At 46.8% G+C, this 17,691-nt stretch overlaps 2 protein-coding genes across 2 annotated transcripts in view; both read left to right on the top strand.

Moving 5' to 3' along the window:
- TCF7L1 (transcription factor 7 like 1) overlaps nucleotides 1–4,721 on the top strand; it is a 137,866-nt gene extending 133,145 nt beyond the window's left edge. Inside the window, exons 8-12 of the mRNA XM_016201753.2 lie at nucleotides 210–353; nucleotides 989–1,148; nucleotides 1,233–1,340; nucleotides 2,046–2,121; nucleotides 3,339–4,721. Coding sequence (XP_016057239.2) covers nucleotides 210–353; nucleotides 989–1,148; nucleotides 1,233–1,340; nucleotides 2,046–2,121; nucleotides 3,339–3,772 — 922 coding nt within the window. The 3' untranslated portion in view covers nucleotides 3,773–4,721. The remainder of the gene's footprint in view (nucleotides 1–209; nucleotides 354–988; nucleotides 1,149–1,232; nucleotides 1,341–2,045; nucleotides 2,122–3,338) is intronic.
- A 4,326-nt stretch (nucleotides 4,722–9,047) lies between these two features.
- Nucleotides 9,048–17,227, top strand: TGOLN2 (trans-golgi network protein 2). Its single transcript, XM_087823666.1, has 4 exons — nucleotides 9,048–9,098; nucleotides 9,320–10,197; nucleotides 11,403–11,486; nucleotides 12,722–17,227. Exons 1-4 carry the CDS (start codon nucleotides 9,053–9,055, stop codon nucleotides 12,725–12,727), a joined length of 1,014 nt encoding a protein of 337 aa, XP_087679792.1. The 5' UTR covers nucleotides 9,048–9,052; the 3' UTR covers nucleotides 12,728–17,227.
- The last annotated feature ends 464 nt before the right edge of the window (nucleotides 17,228–17,691 follow it).

Here is a 17,691-nt window from a genome sequence, read left to right on the forward strand (position 1 = left end):
CACTGGGCTTTGTGGCCCTGAAGCTTTTTTTCCCTATGTAGTTCCTGATGTGTCTGGCAAGGTCAAGGATGGCCTTCTGTTCCTCAAACTTGGCCACAGCAGAGGTGCTGACCTGCTTCTGCACCAAAGGCAGGGGCCACCCATGTCCTCTGCTGGGTGACGAGCACTCAGCCTGAATCCCTCTTCTGTCCTTTCTACCTGTTCCACAGCCTGGTTTCCAGTCGGTTCTCCCCTCACATGGTGGCTCCGGCCCATCCTGGTTTGCCCACCTCAGGGATTCCCCACCCCGCCATCGTCTCCCCCATCGTCAAGCAGGAGCCGGCACCCCCCAGCCTGAGCCCGGCCGTGAGCGCGTGAGTAACAGGCAGCGTAGACTGGGTCACCAGTCTCTGCACAGCAATTGCTGTTTATTTTTCTCTCCTGGTGGCATTTAGCAGGCAGCCCAGCAGTCTCCCTCTGCCAAGTCCTCTCCCCTGGGAATTGTTCCCTTTGACTCTGAGACATTCCGCATCTTTTCTCACATTAAAAAAGAACTTTAATAGGCACGTGAAATGTGCACCCATAATGCACATGAAAATGTGAGGCCCAGGAAAGAGTTTTCTCATGGTCACATGGCTGACTGGTGGCAGAGCTGAGACTGGCACCCAGAAAACCAGTGCATGCCTCATGGCCCAGGAGAGCCCCACCCCTTGTTCCTGCCCAGAGCACCCTGCCCCGCTTCCTCTTCATCACCTGTGGCCAGTACATCCAGCCGTCATCCCCATCCTGTGCTCCTTCATCAGGAAACCCTTTCATAGGACAGGGCCTTGGTGATCCAGAGGGCTAGGACTACAAGTAGAAGGGGCTCAGGTGCCGAGAACAGCCACAGGCCGCTGGGATTAGCGCCCGCAGCGCACCCCCGTCCCCAGAGCCACGGGCCCTTAGTGGCAGTGAGGGGCAGGGATTGGTGAGCTGGATGACAGCTGACACATGCTGACCTGCTTCCCAGGAAATCACCAGTCACGGTGAAAAAGGAGGAAGAAAAGAAACCCCACGTGAAGAAGCCCCTGAATGCCTTCATGTTATACATGAAGGAGATGAGGGCCAAGGTGGTGGCCGAGTGCACCCTGAAGGAAAGCGCCGCCATCAATCAAATCCTGGGCAGAAAGGTAAGACCTGCCCTCACCCGCCAGGCTGTGGAGCCGGCGTCCCCTGCATCCTTTGTTTCCTGTCTCTGACCCTCTCCCCCACAGTGGCACAACCTGTCCCGAGAAGAACAGGCCAAGTACTATGAACTGGCCCGGAAGGAGCGGCAGCTTCACTCCCAGCTCTACCCGACCTGGTCGGCCCGCGACAACTATGTAAGTGCCCGCTCAGGCCCCAAGGACAGCATCAGCACGAGGAAGGGGGAGAGGGAAGTTGACGACATGGACAGAGGACTCTTAAGGCTAGGGAGAAGTCTGTATTTCTCTACAAAGAAGCCATCTCAGTTCTCAGGATGTCAACAAAGACACAGTTCTGGTGCCCTGACGACAGACTTAAATTTGTGCCCCCCCCCCCCCCCCCGTTTGTCTGGACTGGCCTTCGACTCCCCACTTCAGGGAGCAGTGGGAGCCACGTGAGCCCCCACTGGGTAGAATGTCTTTAGCCAGGGGTCCCTGACCTGGGGCTCAGAGACCAACACGTGAGCCTTAGCCGGCACGTCTGATGATTCCCTGAAACTAGGCAGGTTCTGTATGTATGTTCTTACTTGCTTTTTTCTGGTAAGAGGATTCATAGCTGTATTAGATTTTTCAGTGGGACCTAGGACTCCTCCAAAAAAGACCAAGAACCTGTTCTAGGGCGAGAAATGGACAAACACGCCTGAAGTGCAGTGACAGTGTGAGGCCTTCCAGGACCAGGCACCTGAGTGGGAGGGGGAGAGTTGAAGGGGAGGCGAGGCGGCACTCCGGAAGACTCACTCACTTCTGAGACTCCCGGTGGGGGGGGGGTCTGACCTGAGCGGCTCCCCCTGAAAAGCCAGTTGTTCTGTCTCTGTGGCCTCTTCCTTTGGCCATATTTTTTAGGGTAAGAAAAAGAAAAGGAAGAGAGAAAAGCAGCTGTCGCAGACACAGTCCCAGCAGCAAGTCCAAGAGGCAGAAGGTGAGTCTTGAGGAGGCGCTGCCCCTTTTCTCTGCCTTCCCACTGTCCCAGCTGCACCTGCCCATGCATCACCCCTGGGTCTGTGACGGACACAGTGACAGAGCTGGATTGTAACAGCTGCTGTTTCCAGGGCCTCTGCCTCAATGTGTACTCAGTGGGTGCTATTACTATCCCCTTGGTAGAGATGACCAACTGAGGCCCAGGGAAGGGAAGGGATTTTCCCCATCACTGTGCTTATTAAATGGTGGACGCGGGATTGGATCCCAGCACTTTCTCACTTTGAGGCTTAGGCGCTTTGGAATTCACTTCAGTTGCGTCTTATTTGAGGATTAAGTTCTAAAATCAGTGCATAAGGTAAAAACAACGTAGTTGAAATTCCTTTAAGGAAGCGGCATGTTCAAGACCGACGTACCGCCTGTCAGGGGATCCAGGAAAATCAGCTTTGCCACAGTGTCTGGTTGGTCGAACACAAGAAGAAATAGTTTGCTTGAGTTTGGGGGCCACTTTGTACCAAAAACATGTACACCAGAATCACACCTGGCGAAGATATTCACACAGTGACAAGCATTTAGTCACTTAGTCACACTCCTCGTCTCATGCTTACTCCAGGACAGGTGTAAAGAGCTACCACCAGCTAAAGCACTTTGCTCTACTTTCTCTTTTCCTTCCTTCCTTCCTTCCTTCCTTCCTTCCTTCCTTCCTTCCTTCCTTCCTTCCTTCCTTCCTTCCTTCCTCCCTCCCTCCCTCCCTCCCTCCCTCCCTCCCTCCCTCCCTTTCTTCCGTATAATTTGTCTACATATGAGCACACATAAATAATGTATGTGCTTCAAAACCCACAGTAAACCACGCTGCTTAGCAGGTGCTACACTCTCCCCCATAGTACCATAAGCTAAAGGTTTTTCAAGGAAATTGAGTGGGGTCCATCCCAAAATGAGATGTAGGCGAGGAAGGTGAAGGTGCGGTAGGCTGAGCTGTCTTCCCTCCAGTCCCATGCTGAGTCTTTCGTGCTCTTTGGCATTGCGCCTCCTCTATGCTCCAGGCACCCTGAATGCAGCTGCCTAGCCTTGAAAGCCTTAGGTGCAATTTCAGGTCCTCACTTCCCTCCCCGGAAGGATTCTTGTGTTTCCAGAGACGATATGCACAGCCAGCCCTCTTCTGCAGCCTCTGCCTCACCAGAGCTACTAGCTGCTCACTGTTTCTTGTGTTTTTTCCCCTAGGTGCTCTGGCCTCCAAAAGCAAGAAGCCGTGTGTTCAGTACCTGCCCCCTGAGAAGCCCTGTGACAGCCCTGCCTCTTCCCATGGCAGCATGCTGGACTCCCCGGCCACCCCCTCCGCAGCCTTGGCCTCGCCGGCTGCCCCTGCTGCAACCCACTCGGAGCAAGCCCAGCCCCTCTCCCTCACCACCAAGCCAGAGACCCGGGCCCAGCTGGCTCTTCACTCGGCTGCCTTCCTGTCAGCTAAGGCTGCAGCCACGTCCTCTGGCCAGATGGGCAGCCAGCCCCCGCTCCTCTCCCGGCCCCTCCCACTCGGGTCCATGCCCACAGCTCTGCTGACTTCTCCCCCTTCCTTCCCTGCCACGCTCCATGCCCACCAGGCCCTCCCAGTACTCCAGGCCCAGCCTCTTTCCTTGGTCACCAAGTCTGCCCACTAAGCTGCCCTGTGACCTGCAGGCTGTCAAGTGACCCATCGAGTAGTAATGATTCAGAAGAGGAAAAAAAAAAAAAGGAAACTTTATTGGTCAATATTTGACCACCTGGACTGTTCTGTAAAGTGACTGGTAACAACAGCACTTTACGTTTTGTAGATGTAACCAGTAGCTGATCTTAAGGCTTTTTTAAAAAACAAAACAAAACCCACAAAAAAAATCTTTAAAAGAAAGAGAACTGAAGAGTAGTGTGTCATCCTTCCCGTGCGTGCAGTGGTGGACGGACCTGGGCAAAAGACCCCTTCTCTCTACCTCTGAGACTGCCTCCTCCCTCTTCTCGAGTCCCCTGTGCCCCAGCTCCCACACCCAGGCGGCACGGCGGCCACTGCTGCCATTTCTAGCCTGTTGCTGCTTCACCTAGACCCCATTCCTGGACATTTCCTTTGATCTCGCCTAAGTTTTTCTCCTTTGCTCAGCTCCATGGGCTTCTGCCTTCATCTTCTGGTCCTCTGCCCAGTGTAAGGCTGTCACCATGTGAGAAGACACTGCCTGGTTTGTCTCCACCAGCATCCCCTTCCCCCAGCGGGCCCCGACCTCCAGCCTCCAGCTTCTGATGGGGGACAGGTCCTCTGAAACGGTTCTTCCTACACTTAAAGGGACTCAAGGTGCCTGCCACTTCCTTAGTGACAAAGTCTGTGTTCCGCCCCTTTACCAGTCCAGATCTCCCCCTCACAGTCCCAGAGTGGCAGACAGGACCTGCTCCGAGGACTGGCTCCTGTCGCCTGGCTCAGTGCTAGCACAGTCTGCCAAAGTTCTAAGGACCCTCGTCCCTCCCCCATCACCTCACATGCTTCTGTGTGTATTCCTTTTTGTTTTTATGGGGTTTTTGGAGCAAGTTGAACTCCCAATAAGCTGTCTATTTTCACAAAAGAAAATAAAATTGCAGTTGCAAGACCTTTTCTGAGTGTTTTAATGCATGTGTTGAATCAAGCCCCCTGCTAGATTTTTGTGGATATGCAGAGAGAATTAGCACTTATTGAGAGGGACATAAAACATGCCTGACACAATTAGACAAATCCAACCCAGCCCGGAATGTACATCAACCAGTGAGTATCAATAATAGATCCAAAGGGAGGAATCCTTAGCTTCCATTTGCCTGTAACTGCCCAGATGTGAGGGGCATCCTTTGTCTGCTCTTCATAGTATCTAGCACTGCAATTAATTTTTCTATAACAGCTTTACTGAGATATAATTCATATAACTTACCCATTGAAAGTATACAAACTGGGTTTTAGTTATGTTCAGAGCTGTGTACCCATCACTGTCAATTTTAGAACATTTTTGTCACCTCAGAAGAAACCCATGCATACCCTTTAGAAGTCACCCCCCATTTCCTCCAGCCCTAGGCAACCACTTCTACTTTCTCTGAATTTGTCTATTACAGACATTTCATTTGAGTAGAATAATACAATATGCGGTTCTTTCTGACTCCTTTCAGCCTTCATGTTCATCCATTTTGTGTAGTATATGTCAGTACTTTTTAAAAATTATGGTAAGTATATGTAACAAAATTTGCCCTTTTAACCATTTTAAGCATACAATTCAGTAGCATTAATTATATGCGTAATGTTGCAACCATTATCACAAACTATTTCCAAAACTTTTCACCATCCCAAACAGAATCTCTATAACCTTTAAGCAGTAACTCTCTCGTTCCCCCTCCACCCAGCCTGGTACCTCTAATCTGCTTTCTGTTTCTATGAATCTGCCTACTCTAATTATTTTTGGAATTGAAACACTTGTCCTTTTGTGCCTGGCTTATATAACTTAGCATAACTTTTCAAAGTTCATCCATATTGTCACATGTATCAGAATTTTTTTAAATTTTAAGCCTTGATAAAATAATTTAGTCTTCCTTCTTTTTATGAGTACTTGCCAGGTTTTTTACTCAGATACAAAGTTTTTTAAAATTGGTAAAATACATATAAAATTCACTGTTTTAACTATTTTTAAGTGGACAATTTAGTGGTATTAAGTACATTTACAATGTCATGCAAACATAACCACTATTGATTTCCAGATCTCATCACCCCAAACAGAAACTACCCATTAAGTAATAACTCCCCAATCCCTTCTCCTCCCAGACCTTAAGAACTTTTAAGCTACCTACTATCTATGAATTCGCCTATTCTAGGTACCTCATATAAATAGATTCGTACAATATTTGTCCTTTGGTGTCCGGCTTATTTCACTTAGCATGTTTTCATGGTTCATCAATATTGTAGTGTGTATCAGAATTTCATTCCTTTTTATGCTTTTAAGGTTTTTTTTTATTGGGCCTGGCCAGTGTGGCTCAGTTGGTTGGGCTTCATCCCGTACTCAGAGAGGTTGCTGATTCAATTCCAGGTCATGGGATATGCCTAGGTTGTGGACTCAATCCCTGGTAGGGGGCGTACAGGAGGCAGCCGATTGATGTTCTGCTCTCACAATGATGTTTCTCTCCCTTTCCCTCCCTCAAATTGTATTTCAATTAGACATACTGATCTGTACCTTAATATTTTTAAAAAGATTTTTAACTGATTTTGAGAGAGAAAGGAAGGGGTAGGGAGAGAGAGAACAAAGCATCAGTCAGCTGCCTCCTGCACACCCCCTACTGGGGATCAAGTCCACAACCTAGACAGGTGCCCTGACCAGGGAATCCGCTGGCATCCCCTGGGTGTAAGGGATGATGCCCAACAGAGCCATGTGGTCAGGGCTTCACACCTTATAGCTGAACAATATTCCAGAGAGACAGAGAGAGAGAGAGAGAGAGTGTGTGTGTGTGTGTGACATTTTGTTTGTCCATCTATTGATGAATGCAAGGGTTATTTCCACCTTTTGGCTATTGTAAACAATGCTGCTATGAACATTCACATACAGTATAATGTTTGAGACCCTGCTTTCAATTCCTTGGGGTATATACGCTTATGAGTGGAATTCCTTGGTTATATGGTATTTCTTTTAACTTTCTGAGGAACTGCCAAACTTTTCCATAGTAGCTGCAACATTTTATATCCCAACCAGCAATGTGCAGATGTACCAATTTCTCTACACCCTCATTGACACATTTTCTGGGTTTTATTGTTATTACAGCCATCCTAGTAGGTGTGAAGTGGTATCTCATTGTGATTTTGATTTGCATTAACCTACACATACCTCTACTAAACCAATATCCTTTAATGTTAGTCAAATATTTACGGGACTTGGAAAGAATTTTCTTTTAGATACAGATTCATTTACCAATTCACTTCCTTTTGCCAAAGGAGAGTCACGGTTCTGAAATAACTAGTTAAAAGATTTCTCACTTTTCTCTGATCCTCATTCTCTCCTCAGTATGAGGGTATGCGTAAGAGGGATTTTCTTCCAACAGAGAAACACTGAGAAGCACGTTAAAGGGTTTTTAAATAACAAACTGTATGCTATGTACAGTCTTCGGGACTTCAATTCAACTAGAACTGCATGCAATGTAACCCAAATATTGTACTCAACAGACTACAGAGGAATGTTATTGCCCCTGGCAGCTGTAGTCCTTTTTGGTGGGATTACATTTCAGTCTGAGTTTACCAGTATATTTTCTGACGCACTTTTGTGTCCCATAAAGATTTATGTTCTGGACAACTCCCAGGTCATTTACTCTTTAATTTGGCTCTCCCCTGCCATTCTTTTTGTTCTCTGATAATCCAATCCTCATCTTTAGATTTACACAAACTATCAGGTTCCCGTCTGCCTCCAGGCCTTTGCCCATCATGGACACTCAGCCAGGAACGCTGCTCCTCCTCTTCCCTTCAACCTCACCTGGTCCTCAGCTCAAAGGTGCTTTCTCCTGAAGTTCAGTTTCTGTACTTTAGTTCTTTGAACACACACACACACACACACACATTTGTGTAAACATTTAATATTTGTTGAGTCCTGCTGGATTACATTAGGGCCTATAATTTCTAAAATTTATTTATTTATTGTTAACCCTCACCCGAGGATATTTTTTCCATTGATTTTTAGAGAGAAGGGAAGAAGGGAGGGAGGAGGAAAGAGAGAAACATTGATTGAAGAGAGATGCATTGATTAGTTGCCTCCGGAATGTGCCCCGACACGTTGGGGATTGAACCTGCAACCCAGGTGTGTGCCCTTGACCAGGAATCAAACGCAGGACCTTCTGGTGTGAAGGCCGTGCTCTAACCACTGGGCCACACCTGCCAGAGTCCTATCTTTTTTTTTTTTAAATCACGGTCTACAAAGCACCTAGCCTGGCCAACGTCCATAAAATGATTTCAGGCAACAACTAATGTAGAAACATAACAGTTACTATAAACAGTGGGACACAAAACTATTTACCCAATGAATCTAGTTTGGGAGAAAATGAATAGGCATAGAAAAAAGACCAAGAAAATACATTTAAGGAGGGGAAAATACGTACATCTGTATTTGTGTTTTTTTAAACAGACACTAAATGGAAACACGAGAAACTAATGTAAGTGGTACCCTGTGGAGGGGTAATTTTCTAATGTATACTTTAAAAAAAAAATCCGTTTTGATTTTTTGAATCATTAGAATGTATTGCCTGACACAAAAAAAAATGTTTAATGTATGCAAGACAGAAAACACACTAAAACATTTATAGTAGTTATCTCGGAATTGTGAGGCCAAGATTTTGTTTCCTACTTCTCCATGTTCGCTAAGTTCCCTACATTTGTATGAACGGCTTTTATGGTCAGGAAAGGATGCACTTTCAGGGCAGACCTTTGGCGACTTCGCAGGCAGGTCGTGGAGTTGGACGGGTTCTGCTTCCGCGGGAGAGCCCCGAGCACAGCCCTACGGAGAAAGAACCACGGGAAAGGGAGAAGTTAAAACGGCGAGCCGAGGACCGGCGAGGGGGCGCCGGCCGCCACGTCCCTGCCGTGGGCCCACAGGCCGGGGCGCTCCGGCTCGGCCTGGCCTGCCTCGGAAGCACGACGGCAAAGAAGGAAACGGGGAGGGACGTTCTGTTGCAGGTGTGACGGAGCAAAAAAATCAGGAAAAGGTGGACGCGCCTTCCATAAGGGACCGTAAAGTCCCGCCACCGAGAAGAACTGTCACAGCGAAAAGTCAGTGGTGAGGCCACGCACCTCCCCGGCCTTCCCGGCCTTCCCCCAACCCTCCCCTCTTCCGGGCGGAGCTGCTGGAGACTTCCGCAAGGGGAGGGCGGGGCAATGTACTGAGTCGGCGCGCGATCTCGCGAGAGCGGTAGACAGCGGAAGCACAGTCTGCAGGATGCGGTTGCTGGTTGCGTTGGTCTTGCTGTGGGTCGCAGCAGCGGGTAAGACCGCCCCAAGGAAATCCCACTCTCGCCCCCCAGGCACAGCCTCCTCACCGTGGCTGGTGTCCATCTGAGCTGGCTTCTTCCCTGCCCGTCCCACCCCGCACCTCGCCATCACACACACCCTCCCACCACCACCGTTTGCCCCGTCTCTTCCAGCTCTGGGGGTGTCTTTATCCCGGCCTGCCGCTCTTGAGGGCCAACTGGTTTCTCTCTTTCAGGAGCCGAGCAGCCCCCTCCTCTTCCATCAGCCGACGAAACACGGCTTACCCGTACGAATGATGGAAAGAACGAAGATGGAGTCTCCGATCAAGTCCGCTCGAGCGTCCCGCCTGAGGAGGATCCGTCCTCCCTGAAACTGAAGCCCACGGCAGGCGACGCTGCTAAGCCAGGCACGTCGCCGCCCACTAAAGGCAGCTCTACGCGGCCCGAGGAAAGCGACCCTGTTGAAGCAGGTGCGCCGCCGGCGGAAGGCGACCCTGCTAAGCCAAGCCCGCCGCCGGGGAAACGCCACACTGTTAAGCCGGACGCGCCACCCGCTAAAGGCAGCACTGCGCGGCCCACGGAAGGCGAGTCTGCTAAGCCAGATGCGCCGCCCACTAAAGGCGGCTCTGCTAAGGCGGACGCGCCAGCCGCTAAGCCCACTGAGCGGCCCGGGAAAGGCGACTCTGCTAAGCCAGGCGCGCGGCCGGGGAAAGGCGACCCTGCTAAGGCGGACGCGCCACCCGCTAAGCCCACTGAGCGGCCCGGGAAAGGCGACTCTGCTAAGCCAGGCGCGCGGCCGGGGAAAGGCGACCCTGCTAAGGCGGACGCGCCGCCCACCAAAGGCGGCTCTGATAAGCCTTACTCGGGGCAACAGTCCACGGAAAACAGTTCTGAACCTGAAGGAGGTTCTCTGCCCAAAGAAGAGAAAGAAATCCCTGGCTCTGCCTCAAGGGAGAACCATGAAGGGACCCTTTGGAATTCCATAAGTAGGAAGAAGGATGACCTTTATAAGGACAATCTTGGAAGTGCAGAGAGCAGCCACTTCTTTGCATATCTGGTGACTGCAGCCATTCTTGTTGCTGTCCTCTATATTGCCTATCACAACAAGCGGAAGGTAAGGCAACAGTTACCTTAGGAAGAGGAATGGGATGCCTTCCACTCTGAATGTTTGGTGTATGGGCCAGTATTCTTCACTTACCTGCCTGTGAGCACTGGGGATTTCAAGACATGTCAGGTTTTTTCCAGACCCTGCTAGGGCTCGCCTGTTTTAGAAATCATTTGTTTTCGTGTCTGTTTCCTCTGGTTGTTTTCTGCTGCATTAGGTGCCAAGTTAGGATGTTATTAGGAACTGACCTGAATTGGGGGTCTCTTCCTGTAATCGTGAACTTAGATCCTTCACAGCCTCAGAGGACCTGAGTACCTGACAGTTTGTAAGTAGTTAGAGCACTTATCTTCCTGTTTCCACTCTCATTTCTTGCTTCCTTTGCTAAGTTTTGTCTTCCATCTGCAGTGGCAGCAAGAACAGTTATGTTGTCTTTGACATCAACAGCAAAGAGCCCAGGGACGATCTTCTGCAGTCAATTGAATTTCTGATTAGAAGAAAGACCAGAAATTGTGTGGATGTACTATCTTTTATTTCTTTAGCAGGATTTGGTGTGAAGTAACATCTATGTCACTTAGCAATCACTCCAATGACAAAATGATTGCATTTCTTATTGAGCTCTAAGAATTGAGTTGTTTCTATAGCCTGGTTAAAATTGGAGAGTTCAGTTCTTGATGGCCATAGGGCCTGTGGCCATAAGGAATGAGGGAAGACATTTAGGTAAAACAGTGGGTTCCTTATTCTACATCCTGCATCATGGAGAGTAAGTAACCTTAGGCATGAAATGAGTGGTAAGGTTAAGATGAGGCAAAATATGGGGTGAAAGAGTGCATTTGCAGAAAAGAAGAATTGCTTATGGTTTTTTGTTTGTGTGTTTTTTAACAAAAGAAATGTCTTAGTCTGGAGCTCTCCAGGGAAAAGTTGTCAGATCTTTGACTGAGACTCGAGTAAATCAACAGATTCCCACAAGCTAGAGCTCAGAACAGCCTTCTTTCCTCTGTCATTTCCTATTTAGCAGTATACAGGATTCTAATGGAACTAAGCCCTGTCCTCTTTAAAATTGTTATAATTTAAATAGGCCTCTTCATGAGTGTACTGTTCTTTTTACTGTCAGAGTTATTAACAAATGTACTGCTAGGTGATTACCTCTGATTTCAGAGACTGAAGTATGTCAGTATAGAGTCACTTGTTAATCATTTTCTTTTTCCTTTCCCCAGATTATTGCTTTTGCCCTGGAAGGGAAAAAATCCAAACCTACTCGGCGGCCAAAGGCCAGCGACTACCAGCTTTTGGACCAGAAGGTAAGGAAGGAAGACCCAGGTCCATGGGAGGGCTATGCAGTTTCAGCTGGGCCTGGCAGTGGGCTGGCACAGAAGCAGCAGCTGGTTCTGGGGGTGCTGCTACCATTGCCCCTGCCCTTTTCAGACCCCAAAGTAGAGACATCATGTATACATGTCTGTAGTGTTAGAGCTATAGAGACCTTTAAGTACTTTACAACAGCTCCCTCCCTTGACAGGTGAGGAAACTTAGCCCCAGAAATCCTGATTCCCCCCCTCCCCTTAAATTCCCACCTCAAGTTCATGGCAAAATCAAGATCTGTGCTTGCAACTCCCTAGGCTCCCATCCTGTGCTTTCTGTACTTACTACACCAGCATTTCACAAATTTTCATAGGCATTGTGATAGAAAGCAAAATCTGATTCACTAGCTGTGGGTTGAAGCCTGTGCTTCTATATTTCTAGGAGGTTCCCAGGTGATGCCAAATACTCTGGAACCACATGTTAGGGAGGAAAGCACTATACTCCCTGCAAATAATTAAGTCCAGAAACATAGGCCTCCAGCTTCCCAGATCAGCCCTGTTAAGCACTGTCGACTAGATTTCCTGAGTGCAGCCAACCCATGCCTCTGCCAGAAAGCAAAGCCCCCTTTACCCCACAGCAGCAGGAGCTGAGTAAGGTTCTTCCCTAAGCGCAGTGTGCTCCCACGGCCTTGCTGCCAGCATGCACCCTTCCTTTCCCTTTCTGTGTAACAGCAAGGGCATTAGTGAAGAGTTGCTGGCAGCCCGACTGAGTTGTTCCGAGACTCCTACAGGGAACACAGTTCACCTTACAGCGCTTATCAGCTATAGAATAAGCCACTCACCTCAGAATATCTTTGGTGACTGGCCCAGTAGGTCAGCTTCACAGCATAGCCCTGGTCAAGTACCTTTCCAGATAATTGATTTTAAGGATTGTCATTATAATCTTTTTCTGATTTAAAAAAAATGCTCATGTAAACAATTCAGAACAATACAGAATGGTACAAAGCAGAAGCAAAGATTCCCATATTCCCTCCACCAAGTGTAGACCTCTCTAGTGTATGTTTTATTTCAAATGGAATTTAAAAATAATTTTATGTGCTTTTATCAATTGCTGTTTGTATGGTAGAAGGCCAGTTTGTCTTAATTCTGTTTTTTCCCCCAAAAAAATCATAGCAGTAAGGTATATTCCTGTGGAAGAAGACAAACGTTACCAATGCGTTGTGTTACTCTCATTTCAGATTTGATTTTCCTGTTTTTGAGAACCTCGTCCTCCCTGCTGATTGTTTTTAAATCAAGAGAAATGAAGAGAAGAGTACTGTGAACTAAAAGATACCCTCTAGGGTTTGGTGGCGAGTCCGGGCTGGCAGAGGTGGAGCGGGTGGGAGCATTGCTTTGGTTTTTGCACCTGCACTTTAGTGACCTTGTACTCCTGTGTTCGCGTTATTTACACTGGTGTCTTCCATCCTTTCCTCCTCTGAGTGTGAGTAGAAGGAGTGAGCATGTTGGAACCCAGCTTTGACCAAAGGGAGAACCCAGGCTCATGTTGCTGACTGCCCTGCCTTGGGCCTTGGCTCTTGGCTCTATAGTGAGTTACCCCTTGAAAATAGCATTGCACTTGTCACTATCTTTGCAGATCTAGGAGAAGACTCAGCAGCTTGAGGTACTTTTTCACCAGGGCCTCTTACTTTGGGGGGATGTGCCCTACAAGAGATACACAAGGTTAATGCTGATGGGCAAAGGACTACATTGTACACACAATTCTTTTCAAAGGCTTCAGCAGCAAACCAAAACAGCAGCTTAATAATGCTTTACTGCCTGTAAGTTCCACCTGTCTAGCACAAGTTCTTGATGGTTTAATGATATTTTCATATTAAGACAAAGTGAATCAACTTCCATTTGGTTGTACTGGGCATAAAACTGAACTTGGGGGTTCTGGGAGTAAAGCTATAAAGCCACTGTCCTCGTCGCAGATTTTGAAAAATAAAGTTATGATTATTGAAACACTTTTCCCTTACAATTGTAACAGGAACTTTTTAAAATAGGGTAGCTTCGTGCTTTGTGCAAGAAAACACGTAGGAGGGTTTTGGATTGGGTCTGCGTGTTTTTCAAAGGCCTTTTATGAAATAGGTTTTCCACAAACTCTATTTTGCTTTTGTTGCCTAAAACAAAGTAGACATTTAGAAACTAACCATACTCTTTCTTTTACCTTAACCTAATTGTCCTCTCATCTAATATAAAATGCTAAGGGTAGTTAGTAACAATTCTTCCATCCCATACGAGGGGTTATTAAAATTTAAGAAAGTCACAGAGTTCCCCTGGGCTAGCAGGGCAGTGTCTTGGAAATTGCTGTTTGAAGTTTTATGTAGGTCTGTTTTAGTCCTGCTAACCTACTACAGAAAGCCTAGAAAGAGTTGTTTCTGCAAAGGGAAAACTGAAATAGAATAACTGATCTCGAAATACAAAGAATATGGGAAGTGAGGGCAATATGGTGAATTCTGCGCTGTTGAAGATCAAGTCTAAAGAAAGGCCATCTTCTTTGTCATACTGTCTTCCGCCTTGCTTAAGACGGTTCGTGGCTTTGAGCTGAGTTTTTCACTCGTTGTAGGTCCCTGTTTGTGGAGATGAAGAATGAATGAATGCTCTTCTTGGCATCATTCCCTCTCCGTGTGCACCAGTCTCACACTTTCCTCCAATCTGAGGAATCTGTCAGGCTCCCCTCGCGTTCCCTGAGACCATGGTTATTGTACTCCCTGTTGTGTCTCCCCCGTCCCTGCCTTTCCTCTGCCTCCCAGATGTCTTCTGTTTCTGCCTCTCTACACTAGCACTTTTCCTCCAACCCTCATGCTTACCCAGATTCCCCCGCCCGGCCCCCATCCATCCTGTTTGTTAGTCTGCTGTTCAACTTCTCCAGTAAGTGTTGCTCCTGTGACTTTGCCATTCTCTTGTTACTCTTTCTCTTGATAACCTTCACAAGCTCACTTTGGTCCCTGCCTTTCTACTAAGTGTTTTTCCATAGGTTCGGGTCACCAAATCCAATGGCTTGTTACCAAAACTTAGTCTTGACCTTGATAGAATTGGACATTATTAACCATCCAAATAGAAATTCCCCTCTTTTGATTTCTCTGACAAACTGTCCTCATGTCAAGAACTCCTTCGTCTCCTCAGAAATTCATTCATTCTTCATCTTTATCTTTGGCCTAGTTCCCAAAGAAACCATCCTGTCGTGTGCTGATTATTTCAGCATGGTTGTCCTGTTGTCACTAAAAACTGAATTTTTTCTACCGGTTAAGCTGCCCCTCTCAACTGCCCAATCTCTTTAATTCTCTCAACTTCAAACTATAAATTTTTACCATTTTTATCTCTTCTCACAAAAGTCCTATCCATTTTTTAAAAAATGTCTCCAGCTACGATCTTTCTTTCCATTTTCCTTGCTTCCCTGTCCCACACCCATACCCATTTTACCTTTCTCCCGGATCTCTTTCAGGAGCCGCCTTCATTGGTTCTCCTGTCTGTCTTCTGTTGTGTACATAAAGAGACCAGATTGATCTTTCTAAAGCGCTTGCCCTGATCTGAAGCTTCTGTCTGTGTCCCTCATGGCTTAGAGAGTCAGGTTTATAGGCTCTTTAGTATTTAGGACTCTGCACATGGGCATTTTCCTGCCTGTCTTTCTGTGCTTCCTAGCCAGGCCAAAGGCCCCTCTTGTTCGGTGCCCATCTGGGCCTCTGTGCTTTTCTGTTCTTGCTCTGTCCTCCATTCCCCTGCCTCCCATGGTTGCTCTCCCTTCTCTTTCCCTTACCTCCCCAAAATTTGTTTCCTCAGGGCCCAGCTCAGGTTTTCCCATGTACCTTCCTAACTTCCCGAACCCTGTGATTGGCTCTTCCTCCTCTACGCTAAGAGCTCTTAATGTCAATCACAAATTTTGGAATTTTAGCAGAACAGAGCAGTTAGTATCTGATGTCTCTGGTCTCCCCAAGAAAACCAAGCTCTTTGTGGGAGTGCCATCTGCCTAACATAGTGACATTCCTTAGGTACTTCAGGAGTTTAGTTTCTTCTCGCAAAGGAGACGTTTTCTTTGTTCCAAGACATCTGGCTGCGACTCAACCTCCCACAGCTCTTTCTGGCTATTGGTTGCTGTCCCTGATTGATGGGTTTTGCTCGTAAAGAGGAGAGCAGAAAGAAAGGTTGGTTTCAAGAACCAAGAGGGTTGGTATTGTAGAGTCCACGTAGTTCCACTTTTTGAGCCTCTGAGAAATACCGTTTCTTGTGGTGAAAAAGAGTACAGTAGAATTCAAGTTTCACTTTAGAAATTGCACTGACGGAAATCTCTCATACCAAAGGAAACCTTGTTTCCTGGGCAGTTGTCTTTTTAAAGACATGTTTATTTGAAGCATGTTTTCCTAGAGCTTGTGTGGATGAGGGTGAGCTGGCTGCAGCATCTCTCAAGCCGGGGGTGGGGTAGGGGGCAGGCAGTGAAGCCAGGGAGCCAAGAGAGGCACCCCTCTCTAAACAGCTGTGTGCTTCCTTTCCTGCCCCCAGCCTTTGGTTGAAGGGTGATTTTTATTAGGAGGAATCTGTGGTTCTGTCATGGATGTTAATAGAGGAGCTTGTTTTCCTGCTATTACTGAGTAGAATATTTAAAGAGTTCATTTCTGGACTCTGGGGGAGTGGAAGGCCAGTCTTTAATTTTTTTTAAATTGCTTTTTAGGTAAGAAAGGAAAGAGAGTGTGAGAGAGAACATCAGTTTGTTGTTCCATTTATTTATGCATCCATTGGTTGCTTGTATGTGCCCTGACTGGGGATCGAACCTGCAACTTAGTATATGGGGACAGTGCTCTAAACGACTGAGCTACCCAGCCAGGGTAATGAAGACTGGTCTTATCTCAAAAGGCTAAGACAGCTTAGAACAACCTGACAATTAGTTATAAATACTTCGACATTTCTTTTCCCATGATGGCTTTTAATGAAATGTTTGGTGGTAGAATTCTAAACCTCTAAAATTACCCTGATGGTGTTTCTCATTTTGTTCTCCAGTTCATGTCATTTAAATAAAAAAAAAAGGAAGCCTGCCCCTTGTTTCTACAGGGTAACTTGATACATAGTGCCACCTGTGTGATAAAAGCTAGCACGCTTTGCACATGCTGAATCGTTTGAACAGGGAGGAGTGTGCTATATACCAGACCTTGTAGTTCTGCCAGGTGTTTTCTGAAGACTTAACTGGGACGGTTGTGTTTGGCATGGCCTGGCGTAAGTAAGGATCCTAGGAAGAGATTTTCAGGTTTAATTGAACTGTATATCCAGAGCCAAGACTGAATTTCAACTCAACTAGTTCCACAAGCCACATGTGAATTTCCTAAATATCCCAAGTTAGAAACTCCTCTGTTAAAGGGAGTCTGAGCTGTATATTTTCAGGCTGCCAGCAAAGCCAGCCTCCTCACACTGATAGATGTATATATAATGCCTGATAGATATTCCTTTAATTCAGAAATCTGCCGTGTTAAATAAGTGATTGTTGATATCCTGTCCCTTCTTTTTTGTTTACCCAATTAATAGATTGCCACTGTTTTGCAGTGTTTTATATTTTCAGCTTTTGTAACTTGAACTCTTAATTTTTTTTAAAGCTTATTTGGTCTAATGATAAGTATTTTTCAGTACCTAATGTTTTACTGAGCTGTGAATGCCACTTGATGTAATTTTGTATTGTTGCACAGAAACTGAAATAAATTTCAAATATTAAAGCTATAAAATCTTTAAATTTATTAATATTGGGTTAAAATTGACTGAAATGAGGCCTAACATAAGTGAAAGGTCATTTTATTTTTAACCTTTAGTCTTCATTCACCTTCCCATCCAACCTCCAATAAACGGGAAACGCCATTCTGGGCTTTGTACACATTCTGTAGCTTTCCCTGTTGTGATCATGACTGATTTCCAGCCCCACTCCTCCCCACCAGGCAGCCCATGGTCCAGGTCTAGGAGGTAGCGGGGCTGTTCGTCATTATTCATTCAGTTACCTCTTGGCACTTGTCCTCTGCTGTGCCCTTGGCCTGAATGCTCTTGAGCCTGCTTCAACTCCAGTGGTGTCACCTTTCCACTCCTGTGTCCTGACTATCAACGTCACCCTTTGCTGTGTATCTTTGAAAGATAAACCTTGAGGCCCAGCTACTAAGCTCCATGAGGGTGTGTCTTGGTGCTGGCACACTGAGAACCC

The sequence above is a fragment of the Miniopterus natalensis genome, chromosome 13 (genome assembly GCF_054644295.1).
Source record: "Miniopterus natalensis isolate mMinNat1 chromosome 13, mMinNat1.hap1, whole genome shotgun sequence".
Taxonomy (NCBI): Eukaryota; Metazoa; Chordata; class Mammalia; order Chiroptera; family Miniopteridae; genus Miniopterus; species Miniopterus natalensis.